General features: G+C 41.5%; 1 protein-coding gene across 3 annotated transcripts in view; it reads left to right on the plus strand.

Moving 5' to 3' along the window:
* KIAA1210 (KIAA1210 ortholog) overlaps positions 1-17,437 on the plus strand; it is a 38,103-nt gene that overhangs the window by 10,290 nt on the left and 10,376 nt on the right. For 2 of the 3 annotated variants that reach the window (XM_034064276.1, XM_034064278.1), the window contains exons 2-8: positions 1,770-1,808; positions 3,661-3,737; positions 6,546-6,714; positions 9,869-9,998; positions 12,453-12,611; positions 13,669-13,734; positions 16,614-16,817. In XM_034064276.1, coding sequence (XP_033920167.1) covers positions 1,770-1,808; positions 3,661-3,737; positions 6,546-6,714; positions 9,869-9,998; positions 12,453-12,611; positions 13,669-13,734; positions 16,614-16,817 — 844 coding nt within the window. The remainder of the gene's footprint in view (positions 1-1,769; positions 1,809-3,660; positions 3,738-6,545; positions 6,715-9,868; positions 9,999-12,452; positions 12,612-13,668; positions 13,735-16,613; positions 16,818-17,437) is intronic. The other variant, XM_034064277.1, reaches the window with a different exon arrangement.

Below are 17,437 nucleotides of genomic sequence, written 5' to 3' on the forward strand. Positions count from 1 at the left end.
TGAGGAGGCTCTGTCCCTTTTCTGAGGCTGAGCAGAAAGTGTTTCTGTTTGTCTTGGGCCTTTGTTAGATGCAGGAAACATGAGTCCTGTACAGTGTTAACTTCCCAGGGGTCCTTAAATACACAAACCAAGCACTGAAAGGGAATCGTCTTTTCTTCTTTTAGCATTCTCCTCTGCCTCCCATGAGGTACATATCCAGTAATGTACTCAGCAACAAAAAGGGAATGGTCAGAACACCATGCTGGGACTTTATTTCTTTTGCTCTATTGCTGCCTTCCCATAGAGCACTGCAAATATCTGCAGCTGCCCCAGCTCCTAAAAGGGAGATAAGGATATTTCTCTTCTTCCTGGAGGTTTCTTTTTTTCTTCAATCTTAAGACTCATTAGTTCCTTTAATGGGTTGAAGAGCTCCAAGTGAATGCAACACAGTAGGGTTGTTAATGGAAGTTTTATATGGGATACCAGGGAGCCTAGATCTGAACCATGAAACCAGTTGAGTGGTGATTGCTATGTCCCGTGTCCTGCTTTGAAAGCAGAGCAAGCTCTCCAACTTTATAGGAGTTTTACTGCTCTAAAATACACCCTTGCAATGCAAATAGGGTTTAGTAATGTCAGGTTTATTGTGATTGCATCTATATAGGAAGCCGCTTGGCTACTTGCAAGTAATTCATTAATTCATAGGTATAATAATCCAGCCCATCACCCTGTGCAAGGAGAGGTGAACACCTTGTAGTCAACCATAGCTATCATCTGTCACTGCTCTGCCCTGATGGCTCCCCCACTGAGGAGACAGTCTCTTTCATTGCTGTGTGAGGGATGCTGTCCTCCAGCATCTCCTAGCCTGAAGAATATCACAAGTACTGCTCTAAAAGGACATTTGTTTAACCTGATATTTTTATCACTGAAAATCCATATGCCTATAGCGTTTGTCTCTAATGGCATAATGCTGTGGGAAAGCTCTGTGTACACATGGTTAGTACAGCTGACTGAACTGAATGTACATGGTATTGACACATCCTGACACTGCATCTGTCAGCTGTCATTAAGGCCTGGAAGTGGTGAATGTCTAAATGTTCAATAAGTTAATGCCTGTGCACTCACATGTATTTGTATTGATGGGGTTTTGTCCTCTTTTTCTCCATTACATTGATCCAGGTTGGGGTTTGTTGCTTGGAACATTTGCTAGCTCTTTTCTGTAAAGTCAACTCACGGCCACCAGAATTGGAAGTCTTAGTGTTATCTAATTGCCAACTTTAATTCAGATGTGTCATCAAGCTTTTAATGATGGAACTTACCCTTCACTAGAAATGTGTATCTTTTTCTGGTCATTGCTAACTCAAAGCTTGGGGAAATCTGTGATGTTCAGTTCATTGGAAAAAGATGATACTGTGATGAGGCACCAAACCATTAGGTCCTAAATGGGGCACATTTGCCAACAACCAGTGCACCCTTGCAATTGACACTTCACCTCCACATGCCCCAGAGAACTCAACTATAAAATCGGGTTAATGCTGGAGCTGACTTGACTGTGAAGAGACTGCCTCAGAGCTGAACTGCTTTACAATTATAGTTATACTTGTATAAAAGATAAACCAATTGGAAGTAAATGCTTGAAGTTATAATAAATGTCACAGTCAAAATACTTCTAAGAGCTGGAGGGATTCTGAGTGATGAGCTGAGATGATTGAGTAATTCAAATAAATGTAGAGCCAGTGATAACAAAGGTTGATCTGAAAGCAGCATTTTCTCTTGCTTTGATTGTATTACAGGTGGGTAAAGCAGAAGAAGAGGCTTGCCACTTTGTCCTTGTAAGTGTGTTCAGTGCTTTCTTCATATTTTACATCAGATGCACTTCCCTTTCCCTCAAGAAAAATCTAACATGATCAATATGCACAGTGTGTAAAGTTGAGGGGGAAAATTTGGGCTGGATTCCCTTATAGTACAGAGAAATAGTCTATGAGCAAGTCTGCTGATGAACACTTTAATCAAAATGTGCACGTTTTCATGGATAGTTGATGAGATGTGAGGGGAAAAAAGGGAAAAGAGTTGAATGGTTATGATAATCCAAAAGGAAAAAGTCTTAAAAGTCTTTGTTTTTGTTGCTTCTCAGTATGTCTAACACAATTGTTTCAAGAACTTCCTCAGTGTGTCTTATTTTGAAGAGGTGTAACCAGCTCTGGTTGCTGCAATGACTTTTTCATTGATTTTAGTAAGTTGAATGAGTTTGTTTAGAACTACAGTGTGTTAATGCATTCCTGTGCTCACTGCTCACAGATGATCTGTCATAAAACAGAGAACCACTGCAGTCTATGTCCTCCATTTCTCCCTACATTGAGCAGCATGGCAGTCTGTGTATCTGGGTGGCTGGGAAAGCTTACTTCTGTGGTCTGGTTTTGCAGGAACTCTGTCTCTTATCTCCATGGTCTGCTCCTTTTTTTGGTGACAGTCCCATCACCTCTGCCTCTGATTGTCTGCACCTTATCTTTTAAGGTTATCTGAGGATGTGGGCTCACAGGAAAGTCCCAGTGCTTAGGACAGGTTATAGAGAGTGTGGGTGGTAGAGATGAAATAGAATAGTTTACTGATGGGTCAAATTCATATAGAATCATAATCTTGCTTGCTATTGAGATGCTTATCTTGGCAGTATTCTTACACCACTTTGAGATGGAAAAATGTTAGATGAGGTCTGTACAGAAAAGGGAGCAGGATTGGTTGCTGGGTGTTTTCATTTGTTCATAAAGATTTCTTACTCTTTACGTCCTGACAAAGTATATTGGAACTGCTAACTATGTAAATGTATCACTTAGATCTCTCCCATAATAAAGCCCAGTATTTATGAGCTGCCCTGCTAAACTGTCATATTTCCATTGTTACTTGACATTTGTACATTAATAGTCTGCAGCTTAATTCTTTTGTCCCTGACAGACACCCATTTAAGAGTCTTGGAAAATACAAAGTGGAGCCAGTTAACATTGAATGATCTTAAAACTAGGCTGCACTTTTGTTTTCATCGAGCAGGAAGATGATGCCATCAGCTAATTTGGTTGATCAATAGCCCTGCTTGCGATAAGGTTTCAAAGCTTGTGGCTAAAAGCTGATGGCACTGGATCCAAAATGAATTTGATCTATCGGTTTCCACCGATGTAGCATAGCTCAGGATGATGCTTCAGTGCTGATGCTTAACTGATTTTAATAATGCTGACAGACTAGCCTGCTGCCTGCTGTGAGTACAGTGGAACATATGAACCCTTGGCAGCAGAGCCATTTGTGAGTGTGTTTTACAGTAGCATGGAGCTGTCATGCTCTAGTGAAGAGCAGTCATAGAGGCTCGTTACTCTGAGTCTGGGAAGCATCACAGTCTTTGCTGCGCAAGTTTAATGACATCTTTCATTAGTGCAGACTTTGATCCTGGTTTCCTAAAAAGACAGAGGTACTGCTAAGGAGTTAAACTGGTTTGTTAGTTCTGGCTGGAGGTATAAGTGTTACTGAGAAATGAGTAAAAGTTCTGTGGCTGAAGTGCAAAGAAGTGTGTGAGCTGTGTCTGTGATCAGCATTTGGGTATGCACGTTCCAAAAGATGTTCTTTTTTCATGCTGGGTGGGACCATATTGTGCTAGGAAGGTAGGCAAGAATATAACTGATGCTTTCATCTCTATTTCAGTGACTACATCATGGCTACGGGACCAACAGAGGTCACACAGTCACCTGAAACAGGAGACACACTGGAAGAGTGTACAGGTAAGCAGGGGTTCTGTGAATGTATAGCGGATTTGGAAGTCAGGATTTATTATCTTCATGGTCAGGGGTCTGTAGTGGCTTGTTTTGCAGTGTTGTTTTGGGTCTTGTAATGTAAAATACGTCTGTCTGGCTTTGTCAGCTGGCAGTACTATGGGAAGTGTCTTTGAATGTGCAGTACTGTAGGGTCATCCCCTGATGGAGAGTATTCTTTTTGATTCTGGCTTGGATTGTAAAAAATAGAACATTAGAGCATGAAGGGCTGATTGTTGTGCAGGCTTTGATGGATCCTGCAGAGGTGGGAGCTGAGCCTTTAGGTAGCCTCTGTCTGTGGGAACTGTTCCAGCACCCCCATTGCATCCTCACTTGCTGCTTCTGGCCACAGACAACCACTTATTCTTTAATCTAGTGGCATGGGCTGATGCACACAGCCATGAGGGAATGGAATAATAGGCAAGAAAGGAAAATATCTTATGCCAGCAAATTGTTTTAATTAAAGGAAACCCTCTTTTCCAGTGTTCAGACTATTCAGACCTAGGAGATAGGTGAATATGAAGAATAGCATATGAAGTTGAGGTGTTTCAGAAAGTGGCTGTAGTATCACTTGATTTGTTTTCTTTTCTTTGGCTAATGTCTCCCAGTCATCTCCCAGTTAGAGGCTGGAGAATGCACTGAAGTAACTGATGTGTCTGCATCAGAGGACTCAGTTGCACAGTGATACCCAAGTGTTGTCCCATGCCAGATGAGTTTCAGTCATTGGCACTGTTTGCAAGTCCTCTCCATGGGCTCCATTCTAAAGCTAGCACCACTTCTGATCCAGACAAGCATTAGGAGTAGTACCCTGGCAATGTTATCCTTTCTGGTAGGACTTGTGTCTGTTTCTCTTAAATACTGTTAGGATGACTTCTTTTTCTGTTGTGGTATTGGTTCTCTGGAACTACCAGCATCCACTTAAGGTCATCAGTAATAATTGTACTAGAATCAGACTTGCTGTCTGTTCATAGCGCTGTCAGCTGACCAGTGTACATGAGAATGTTGTTGCTTTTCATTTAGACTGCCTTTAAGTTGCAGAGCTGTCTGTGTGTAGCCAAGTCTGCCATGGTGCTGTTTGCCCTGTGTTAGCAGACATTGCTGAACCGAAAGCTTTGGGGCACTGCTTTCATGAAACAATCCTTTGTTTTGCTCTTCTAAAATAAACTGTCTTAGCTTTGACAGGTTTTGTGGGAGAATACTATCTAGGTTGTCTAATTGCTGATATGAATGACACTAATGAAAGGGAAGCATTTCTAAAGACTCTCTAAAGGACACTCAACATGTTTTATCTGAGAGGCATTGTAACTGATTGCAAAGGTCTTCCACTGATAAATCCTCCAAGGAGCACCACATCCATTATTATTCAGATGATGGAACTCCACTGATAGTTTTGCTCTGCATGGTTTGGAAGATAATTTGGTTCCATGGCAGCCCAAGTCACTTGAAAAGCAATGTGTAGGTCTTCTGTGGCTGATACTGCTCTGCAGAGAGGTAACCATCTCATCAGTCCGTGCTGGACAGTGTAGCAGTGTCCTTGTATGTCCTGACACATGGTGCTGGCACTGGGCTTGAGAGCAGGGAGGAGACAGGGTGAGTATATCTCAGTATCATTGTTTGTTTCTCAAAGTGGCTACTGTCTGATGCAGCTGTGTGGTGGCACAGTTTCAGCCCAGATAAGGCCCATTGGCAGAGATCCCTACACATACAGGGCACACGTCGAAACAGAGCATCACCGACTAAATCATTGCTGGGAGAAGACAATAATTGTGTTGAAATAATGCCTTGCTTATGGAGGAACCCCCCAGCTGTGGGCATTTATTATGCCAACTCTTGTAAAGTATTAATTGAGTAATGAATTTGGCTTGGATATGCAGTGATGTTATTGCTCTGCATATGTACTTCAGAAATTACAGGGGTCTTAGTACAATAGTTTGGCTCAAACCACTCCAAACTGACCCCCCTGTGTAAGCTTCAGTGACAAAATGCAGCATTTGTGTTCTGAAGGAAAATATAAATGAGAATGTTAAAGTCTCTTAGGTTATTAAAAGTTAAATAAGTCAGTGATGTTTCATATGGTTTATTTTGCTCTTCTTGTGTTTTCATTTGGACAATGGAGAATCAATGGCAATGAAATCGAATTAATAGCTTTCCAATTGTGTTCCTAGGGCTGTTATATTTGGGGGTTTCATGTCCTGCAGGGCACTGTCTTAATCTAAGTCTGCTCCATTGTCCTTGGAGGAGTTGCTGATTTTTATTCTGGGGCAGTGTTTTAATGTGGAAAAGGATATTTATATTTCAGAGTTTATATATTCTTTTGCCAGTTTCAGTCTTTTTGCCAAACACTGAATACCCTCCAGGTGTTGTCTCCTTACACGCTGAGTAAAGAGAAAGCAGAACTAAGCCAAGCTAAGTAAAGAACAATAAGAGTTGAAGACATTGACATAACTTTTTAAAGTGAAAATGTATCAAGTATGATTGGCATGATCACTGTTCATTTGTGGGTAGATACATTCTCTACTTCAGGTGTATCTTTCAAAACCTGGAACCTAAGTAGGCACCACTATTGTCAGCTCGATGCCAGTATTGCTTTATAGGCAGCAAATGGAAGAACTGCAGCTTCACCTTTCACTGGACTCCAGCACTGAATTATTTACAAAGGACCTAGAAGTGAATGGGCTGCTGTAGCTTTGAGGCTCCCTCCAGAAGCTACAAGATAACATTCTCTGGACTAAGCAACACCTCCAACTTCCGTAAATGTTCATTTCTCTCATGTTTCAGGCAAGAAAAAATCCAAGTTTCAGACTTTCAAGAACTTCTTTGCCAAGAAGAAAAGGAAAGAACCTCCACCTCCAAGGGGAGAGAGTAACTTAAAACCCTGCCAGTCCAGCAGCGATGTCAGCATCTCCGTGCTTGACACAACTGCACTTCATTCACCGGAGGAGGCAGGGTAAGCTGCTGGGAAAGCAGACTGCTTGTAGCAGTAGGATAAAAGCATGAGTTGGCCCCTAAGGAGCAACCTCTGTCCAAGTTTGTGCAAAACAAGCCCTAATGCTGATGAAGGAATTCCAGGAATTTCCTCCTTCTTTGCTAGTGCTTCCAAAGCCAGCCTGGAGAGGAGGGGAAGGGCAGCCAGGGGCAGGGGTGACCCAACCTCATAGGCTGAAGTTGCAGACAGCCCAGATTGTTTTGATTGGGTTTAGTGCTTGAAATCTGGAAGAGTCTGATCAGGAGCAACTTTACAAGGGGATGACGAGTGAGTAGTGCTAGTAGAGAGAATACATGTGAAGTTGAGTTGCTGGTTTTTAGCGTGCATAGTGCCCTACGTCATGGCTGGGGTAAAGGGATAACAGTATTTTTGGTGTATTATCAGTGTGAGATTGCTGCTTTAACTTTCTTATGTAGCTGTTTGGTTACAGCTGAAGACCTCTAGTTTTGTCAGCTACCCATGGAGGGCTGTCCATGTGAGTGAGGTTTGCAAGTCCTTAAGCAAATTGCAGAGCAATTCTCAGATCCCCGAATGATGTTGGTTCAAAAACTTTCCCATTCTTCAGTTAGTGTCATACAAGCTATAAGCTTACCCTGCTAACACTGCTTCACTCATAACCTTAAACCATCAAGCTACACAACACTTCATTGCACATCTGTGACTGAATCTGGGGTGGGACAATGCTCTGAATGTGGTTACCTCTCTCACTAGGGGTTTCATGCATCAGTATCTGTCTGTTTTCCAACTTCTCACCCTCTTCATACTCCCTTGTTAGCTACTCTGTCAGGCTTCTCTTTGTATTACCCTAGGCCTTGAGTTGTAAAGCTGCAGACTAGTAATGTGTGACAAAACACCGGACACATCCTGTGGTTTGCAGTGGTTTGTTGGAGGGGACACTGGCAGAGGACACAAATAGGTGACCAGAGTGAGACATGCTGAAATCAGCATTGCTACCAAATGCTTTGTATGGTCATACAAGGCATTCGGTCAAACTGGATGCTGTGTTTCTTCTGGTGGAACAGCTTATAGATGTTACTTTCTCATGGGTGCTGGTTCCTCCTTGCCCCACCTTTCCCCACTCTCTGTTGTGTTTATGGAATTGCATCATAGAAATGATCTGGGAATGAAACAACAATCTCTTTATTTTGGTTGTTAGCATAACAGCAACAGAGTAAGTGACCACATAACCAGTCCCTGGGCTAAGGGGAATTAGAGTGACTTGGCTAACTCAGTCCAAAAAGCTTAGGAACAGCCGAGTTTACCCACTGGCCCATAGGAGAGATCTGGCTTAAAATCAGCTGCCTGCTCCAGAGGCAGTGTGGGTGCACACTCCTTCTCTTGCCCTTAACTAAGTACTCCAAGTTCAGTTGCTGTTTACTCCAGCACTATCCTCCAGTGACTATGAACTGTTTTGCAAGATCAGAGATCAGGAAGTGAGTAAAACCCTTCTGGTTTTTCCCTTAGAGGTAAGATTAGGTGGACTATCCAAAAGCATTAGAGGATATGTTTGTGCTACTTAAAAACTTTATCATGTCCAGACCCTGCACAGCATAAGCATGCTTTGTAAATACATAAAGAGTCTGAGCTACATAATCCTTTGGAAAACCTGATCCTGAAAGCCAATGGAAATCCAGCTTGTGAAGGGTTTATAGCAGGACCCTGCGCTTTGCAATTTCTGGCATGCAGAGTATCAGAACTGATCCTAGAACAGTGCTGCTGTGTGTTTGCTCTGGAGGCAGAAGCACTGGTTTCTTTTCTTCCTCCTTTCTTTCTTTCTTAAACCATGTGTGGTGTGTTGACCCCATCTGGGTGCCGGGTGCCACCAAAGCTGCTCCATCAGTCCCCTCCTCAGCTGCACAGAGGAGAGAAAATATACAACATCTCTATCAGATGTGAGGGGAGCTTCTATCACCTTCCCATAGAAACCACCCCTGGAATGTTCTCACTCCCAAACCCTTGCCATGAAAGCCTCATACATTAATGCCTCATAAATTAATGTTTTAAGAATAGAACTTTTCTGAATCCTAACAAGAGACCAACCCCTGTGTGGCTGTTAGAGCTGCAGGAATTACATTGCAGATGAATCTTGCTGAATAAGAATGGCAGCTTATTCGATCCGTTTTACAGAGATATGAATGAATGCATAGCTTGCAGATTGAATGCGTGGATTGACTACACCATTAGAACTATAGGAGGGTTAGTCAAGCAGAGAAAGGAGGTGGTGTCTTTGGAGATATAAAGAAGGGAGTTGCAGGAGGAAAAAGTAATTTGTTTGGGATTTTTTTACATGGAGTATTTATGAAAGTTCAGTTTTTCAGGGCTTTCTTCTAGATAAAGAGAGAATCTGGGTTAGGCAAATAGCAGAGACCTCTTCCGTTTGGTTTCCTTGTAGAAGAGTGTTAGACTTACTGGATTTTCCTTGTCAGAGTTCTGTTCCTAATCATGCTCTGTTACCCAGAGTCCAGCTTTCAGAGGCAAGAGCATTGCCTGCAGGGAAGCTGAGCCAAGGAATCCTTGTAACTTGTGGGTTATGAGGCTGGCAGCCAGCAACATGAGAGTATTCTCTGTTGTTTCCCAGTCAAACACTAGAATAAGATCCTGGTAGAGGCCATCCTTGGGATCCTTTGAACAAAGGCACACACAGACACTGCCTGCCTATGCTGATGGAACTTGGTGGATAAAAGGTTTGGAGCCTTTCTGGTTGTGCCACCCAAGTGCAGAATTTGCCCTGCACAACTTAATAGTCCATCCCCAATCAATCTCAGTTAATTACAAGCCAGTCAGCTGTGGGAACTCATCAATGCTTCACTGGGCTGAACACCCGGTGAGCATAGGAGCAGAGCAGGAATGTCTTACCTGGGTACTTCAACTTGGCCATGGACAGATACATAACTGTGGCCATGGTCACTTGTCCCGTATGTGTTTCTTCCTTCTGTGTATAAAAGGAACTAGCAGTGACTACACTAAGCCAGCTAATATGTACAAATCTGAAGTTTAAGTGAGGTACATCCTACACTGGCCTCTTTGTGATCCTTCTGCCCTGGTGAAGTAGTGCAGGGAAGCATTGGAGGAATGTATCCAGTGCACTGACCACTCTTCTTGTCTTCCTTGCCAGGCCCAAAGGAAGCATGGGAAACAAAGCCTTGTCCCATGACAGTGTCTTCATTTTCGAGTCTACACCAGGAAATGTGGCAGGTGATCTGTTGTCTCAGGAAAACATGCCTGGAAGAGTGAAAACATTGCAGGTGAGAACATCATCCCTCATTCATGGTGCTGCTTTGTATTAGCTGTCTCCTAGGAAACCATGTGGCTTGATTCCTCTGATGTGTGCCTTAAGATTTTGTTGACTGTAGCGTCCAAATGAGATTTACTGCTTTTGGATCTACTCTGCCTCTTGGAAACTTCATCTTTGAGCAGTCCTGGTGCTTCCAGCCTTTCTCAGGTCTCATAACGTGTGAGTGACATGAATCCAGTTCACAGGCTCTTGGAAACTTTCCTTAATGAGTATGTCTTCTTCCAATGGGATTTCTGTTCCTCACTTCATAGTTACTGTATTTAAATTAAGGCCATTTATTTATTATGTAGTGTGTCCCTTATACTGTTACTCTTTTGGGCAATTCTGGCTATGATATTTTCACTGTGCATGCTAGCACCAGTGGCTGTGTATGGGGGATGATGGATATGTCAGGGCACTCTTAGTGACAGCTTTATTTATATCATTATTCTTCTGATCTCTGCCAACAAAGGATACTGTATTCTGCTAGGTCATTTCCTTCTTCCAAGGCACATACTGAACCCTCCTTGACAGCTCCCTTATCAACCTTTGGTTATATTAATCGTGTTTAAATGACTGCCTAGCTCAAAGCACTGAGATAAAAGTCTAAGGTTTTTTCCAGAGACTGAAAACAAATGGTTGATAAAGCAGCCAAAGGCCATTGAAATTCTTCCTTTGCACAGTGTGAGTTTCGTGTTGCAAAATACAATTGCATCACGTGTTTAGTAATAGAAGATGCACAGAGGGAGTTGTTCTTTCATAAGGCTGCAAAATAAACTGAGCTTCAATTCAGGGTATTTTTTTGTATAACAATAGGGGTAGCAGGAGAAATAATGTTTATATATGATAGAACTTTGCTGGGGAAAAAAAACCCTCTTTTCATGCTATCTCCAGTCCACTGTGCCCTCTCTTCATCCATCCATCCATCATCCTGCATGGTAATGTAATACTGCCAGCACTATTTTTATAGCCATAAAAGACAGTCTTTTTCTGTGAGCTTGACTCATGTCAGAATAAAAGCCAAGCACTAATAAAAGCTGTTATTTTCTTAGCAATATAAATTAACTTCTACCCATAGACAACAGACTGTAAATACAGTTTCCCCCAGAATATTTTGCTGTCTGCATGTAATAAATTTAATACATAAAAGGTGGGAAGTTGTGAAAAGAGAGAAAAGCAAAAAGGTATTTTCCTCCCATGAAGTGCACAGGTATGTTATATGACTTGATACATTGCAATCTCTGTGCAGTTTGTCATCAGTCCTGCTTTTGTAGATCATATTGGTGATACTCCTTTGATTGTTGGTGTTAAGAGGGCAAGAAAGCTGTTTGAACTAAGGGACTGGTAGAGGGTGGCATTGTGCTTCTCTGTGTTAGATCTGTAGGAATTATATTGCAAATGAATCTTACTGAATAAGAATGGCAGCTAATTAGATCTATTTTAGAGCTATGAATGAATGCACTGCTTGCAGAGGAGCACAGAATTAGGCATAGAATTTTCCAATCTGATTTAATAAGCACAGAAACATTAAAAACAGGTCTGCATTTTTATCCGGCTAATATCCAGCTGAGGTGGTTTTAGTTGAAGGACAAAGTTTCTCTTCAGACCTTGTTTCTTTTCCAGCTTTGACATAATAACAGATTTAAGCCAAGAATTTTAGTAATGGTGTTTCCTGAGATCTGAACTTCTTTAGTTGGAGGGAACATCTGTGAGGTTGCAGACTTTGTTTTTCTAGGGTCAGGGCCTGCCAGAGCATCCGTTTTGTGCAGTCTTGGAAAGGAATCCCAATACTCCAATACAAGCAAAGTTGTTCCTGGCTGCTGTTATCATTCCTGCTATAGACAGGACCAGGATGTGATGCTGGGGAAAATGAACAAGGAATTCATTAGGGTAGACCAGAATTAAAGTTGCTTTGTATTAAAAGTGGGACTCACCTACTTGTGTGGGAGAGGGTGGTGACAAGCTCCCAATAATTGGAGGGGCTTTGTGAAAGGAAAGCTGACCACATAAACCTGGGTTGGGAGCTGCTGAATGACAATGCTTTGTGTGCTTATTTGGGACATCTGGATACATGTAAATGTTTAAAGAATCCTTAAGTCTAGACTTTTTAAAGTTTTAAACTTAAAATGAGTTAAATTTCTGTAAGTTTTCTGGAATGGGGAAATTTCTGTCTTTGGTAACTCACTGAATAAAACTGGTTTTAATTTTGTAGCAAAGCTAGTTCTAATGATGGGTCCCTGATGAATGTAACTAACAAAGATTCTGTTAATGGCTATTTTCTGTAGCTGGTCTGTTTCTTCAAGTGTTTCTGTTAGCTAAGAAACTTTGCATCCCTAATGGGAGCAACTGGGTTAAAAGTGTCCAAAATGTCCACTCTAAATAGTGCCATTTAAAGTCTTTATTCTAAATTTATTCTCAACCTCAGCTTCAGTTGCAGCAGAACATCAGACTTGGGTCACCTCCTCTTGTTATAACTGGAAAGAAACTGGAAGATGCAGGTGCTGTTTCTGAAGATGATGGTTTACCTAGAAGCCCTCCTGATATTTCAACCCTTCATGATGTTCTGACAGATTCACCAGGCAAGGTACAATTGTCATGTCACTCCAGTGACCACCTGTATGGAAAGGATAAGATCTGCTTGGAGAGAGGGAAGAACCTCGTTGCTTGCTTGTGGTAAAACCTGATGGTACAGATCAGTCAGAACTAGAACAAATTCCCTAGATGGATTGTAGACTTGTCACTGAGAGATACTAGGAAGTGGTATAACTATATAACTATATATAACTATAAACCCTTCTGAGTACAGCTTTTCTGTAGACCAGTGCTGGGGCAGTTATGACCTGTATCAGCAGGGAGAGACATTCAGTTGGTATGACACCTCTTGGTGCCTTTGGGCAAGGCAGTCTCTCCTGGCAGGTCTCTATGGCAGAAAGTGTAAAAAGTCAGTTATATGGGTGAGTATTGTGTGACTGTGACTGCTCCACTTCCAGTTCGAGAACAAGCCAAGGTACTTAACGCTGCACAAATGAACTTTGTATGTCTTCCAGCTTCAAAGACCTGGTGAGATTGGCAGTTTCCTGCACCTATGAAAGGGGAAGAATGTTGGGGTGTTTTAAGGCTACTGAGGAGAACAAAAATCACTGCAAGAGACTCTTAAACAGTTACTTAAGAGACTGCAGGAGAACCTCAAACAATTAACTGGCTTTGGAACTGCGAAAAAATACTCTAGGGCAATATTAGTTGAATTGTCAGGAACGTGACAATCCTATGAGTGTGAGGAGAACAGGTCCTGATGGGACTCAGTGAAGGGTTTGGTTATCTTTGTTAGGAATTGCTTTTCACAGCAGATGCATGATTTTGGACTTGAGTGAACATGTGAACAGTTGTAAATTTGAAGATCTTAAAAGTATAAGCTAAAACAGTGTCATAAAATGTATTGTCTCATGTGGTCAACCTTCATGGCGTCCCATAGCAGGATAAAGCTTCTCTACTTTGATCCCCAGTGAACAAATGAAACCTACCCTGTGAGACAGGGACTCAGTGACCCTTTATCTTTCCTCTTGTGTTTTCTCACAATTAGTCCCAGATATTTCCATGTGATACTTCCCTTGACTTACCCTCTTCCTTATTTTATCCCACAGTCCTCCAACCCTGTTCAGCGTCATAGCTCTTTGAGTTTAGGCGGGACAGACAGTGAAGAAGAACAGGTAAATAGCTGCTTTTTATGCTGATGTGTGATGTCTCTATGGAGCCAGTACAATGATACAATTGTTTTATACATTTATTCTGGGTACAGTGTGTGTTGTGAAAAACCGACAACGTAAACTACAGGCAAAACCGTAGAATCATAGAATCAACTAGGTAGGAAAAGACCTTTAAGATCATTGAGTCCGACCATTAACAATATGACTATGTAACGTAGCTACAACTATAGCAACATGACTAACTATAGGCCCTACCCTGTCTGCACAAACAATTTATTAACCTGTTTATTAGCCTGGGCAGATTCAAAAGAGCCAGTTGGGCTTGCAAATAATATGGTTTATTCATATGCAATATATACAGTTCTTTTGGATTGCTGGTGATAAATGCATTGACTACAAAACAGCTGTATAGCACTAAAAGTACAACTGCAATCACAAGCTTAACTTTGAGTCAAAATACTTGGTGTAGGCGAGGACACAAGTCTTACCAAAAGGCATCCCTTCTGTGGAGGACCAGCAAAACCAGCTCAACTTTCCCTTCCATGGTTAAGATCAGACACTGTCCCTCTCAGTCATTCCTACATCTTTTGCTTTTAGGGATAGAAAGATAAAGCAATGTCTCCGCCATGTACTAGACTACTAGTTACACAATTTTAGAAGCCCAAGTGATCTAGGTGACTTGTATTGTCATTATTTTAAATAATTCCTTATATGTAGTTTATCTTTACTTCAATGTACATTTTATTAACTCATCTCCCATTTTAGATTTTAGCTAAAATGCTCCATTTTGTAAGCCTGAACACAGTTTTTATCTTACAATGCAACAAGCCTTTTTCTGTCCAGTTCTGGAGTCTTTGAGCTCTTTCAGTCTTACAACCTCATCTCTTATGAGAGGGAGAGACAGGGACAGGAAAAATACTTTTCTCTTATATATTGCCTAGAATTCCCCACTTTGAGGCTCTTCCTTTCCCCCCTGACTCACCAGGAACCTGGCTAGCTTTTTACAGAACCATATATACACCTTTACCCCAATAGTTTTCTTAGTCAGCAGTTTGGCATAGCAGAAATCTTGCCAATGTGTTTATCTAAAACAAACCCCCTTTTCCTAAGTAATATTTTTTTGCCAGTAGCTTTTGAAACCATTTATGTAATACCAGGGTTTGAGTTAAAAAACACAAGTTGTTAAACGGAATAACCTCATTCCAAAATGAGGACTGTTGTGAAAAGCACTAAGAAATCAGTTATTCCATTTAACAGTGCTGTACATTTAGTAAAGGAAAAAGAGGATTTGAGCCTAAGGAGTCTGAAGTTGTACATGGTGTAGTGGGTTACATTTTGCTATTGTATTGATCTTGTTGCAGATGATAGTCGCTCAAAAGCAAGCAACAAGTGACTTCCCCGAGACATTAACCAGCATTATCTTGCCTTTGCCAGATAGCCTTTACAGAAATCTAACTTCCTTGTTGGCATTTCTATTGCAGACTGATTAAAAGCAAAACAGGGTCTCAGCTTGTGAGGCTGAGCACAGTGTTTTGGCACAAGCCCCTTTAGGAAATGGGCCTCCTAGCTGCAGCACTCTCTTTGTGCAGGCTCCTCCTCTGCCCAGTAACCAACAAACACCAAATTTAGTGGCTCAGATAATGACTTCAGGTATTTTTATATTGAATAAACACAACTGTAATTGTATAATTGAAAGGCAGAAGAACTTGTATGTAGACATGAGTAAGAGTGTTACTGCTTTTGTAAGTGCAGTGATCCTTACCGGTCTGTCATTAATCTTGTGGAATTATAATAGTTGGCTTATTTACTTTCTTTCTTTCTTCCACAATGTGTAAATTTATTGTGAGAAAAGTCCACACCTGTCATAATACATTCTGTTGTGCTTTGCTTAAGCTCTAGGAACTAAGCAAAATCAATGGGGAATAAGGGCATTAGTTTTAGTTACCTTAAACATAAAGCAATTACTTAGTACTTAGGCAATTTTTGTAGATCAGGTGGGAAGATGTTTTCATTACCTTAAAGCTCCATTAACATACATGTTTTAAACGCTGTGTTATATCCTTTATATCCTATAAACTCCCCCAACATCTGAATGCCAAGCACACTTAAATGGCTCTGCTTCACCTAGCTTTATGGCTAAAGCCAAAACAGCAGGTATGTTGTAATGGATGAAGTTTGTTTGGCATGTCTATGACATTCTGCAAATGTTCTTGGAAGTCTGGTCTGCATTTAAAACAGTAACAAAACCAGTCAAGTTCCATGTTTAGGGGGTTCTCTACAAGCCCTTCTGTAAACCCTTCACTTTGATAGCATAACCTAAGGTTACTGCTGTCTAGTTCCCAAGAGTGGCATTGCTGTGAGGGTGAGATCCACATCACGTCTGGAAGGTGGTTCTGGGGTACTTGCTGGAGACAAGCATTGGATTTGCTGGAGAGTGGATGTTAAAAGAGCAAAGTGGCTATGGTAACTTTCTTAGAGACAGAGGTAATGAGGAGCAAGCATCCATGCTACTTTTGTGTCTTTTTAATAGCTTATTCCTGCAATGTGTCACAGTACTGAGATGAAAAGGCAGCTATAAAAACTGCACCAGTGTCTCCTGCTGGTGCATATGTATATTGCAAATGGTTTTCAGATAACTACTGGGATGGGGACAAGCTGAGCCTCTTGCTGTGGGAGAGACCCTGTTTCTCACTTTTATTGAACATACGTCTGCACAGAGAGAATTGAGTAATCTCTGTGCAGAGATGACATTAGGCAGGAGTGTTCATGTCCCAAACTCCAGCCATTTCACGTTTCTGAAACGGACTAAGCTAGCAAAGACTTGTATCAGAGATGTGGGGAAGCCAAGTAAAATGTATAGCAATGTGGTTTGTGTTTTACAGGTACCTTCTGGACCTTCCTCCAGGCCCATCAGCCCCTCATCCTCTGGAGCCCCTGGCTCAAGAGGCAGCAGCTTCCTTCCCATTGACTTCACCATCCCTGCCAGTCCCCTCGGCTGCCTTGACACCTCAGCAGCCAGGCACAGGATTGCCATAAACCCCCGGAAACAGAAAGGCTTTACAAACAAGAATCAGCAACACCCCCAGGTAAGTGTTTTCTGGAAAAGACTCAGTGGGCAGAAGGAAATGGATGTGAATTTTTCTTCTTTTTCCCTTTTTTCTGTATTCCTTCACTTTTGTTGTTTTTGTTCTTCATTGGAAGGAAGAAAATCACCTATTTTTCACCAACTAACAAAAGAAAAGACCCAGAAAACTTCGATATCATGGGAGCTGAAGTGCAACTTTGGTTTTGTATTATTTAGCCAAGAAAGTTGCAGGTTATACTTCATTTGTAAAAACATTCCTGTTGTTTGAAAAGCTACTTCTCAGTTATAAAGAAGTCTTAGTCTGTTTCTACAAACAGTTTCAGATTAGTTGTAACTTAAGTCTTTGTATGTCAAAGGGAAGACTGAAGGTCTTTGGAAAGGAATATAGCTCTGCATGTGGGAAATTAGGATGAGATGCTTCTCATGCTGACTTCTAGGCAGCACATTGTGAAGATGAATTTCACCAGATAGAAAAGGTTGTTGAACTGGAGTGTAACAGAAATTAGGAGTAATGCATCTCTATTGCGTGTTTGCCTCTCCATCAGAGAATCACACATGAAACTATGTCCTCCAGTCCCCACTCTATCAGAGAATCATGCCACAGGTAGCTTGTGTGGTGTC

Source organism: Melopsittacus undulatus, chromosome 6, assembly GCF_012275295.1.
Source record: "Melopsittacus undulatus isolate bMelUnd1 chromosome 6, bMelUnd1.mat.Z, whole genome shotgun sequence".
Classification (NCBI taxonomy): Eukaryota; Metazoa; Chordata; class Aves; order Psittaciformes; family Psittaculidae; genus Melopsittacus; species Melopsittacus undulatus.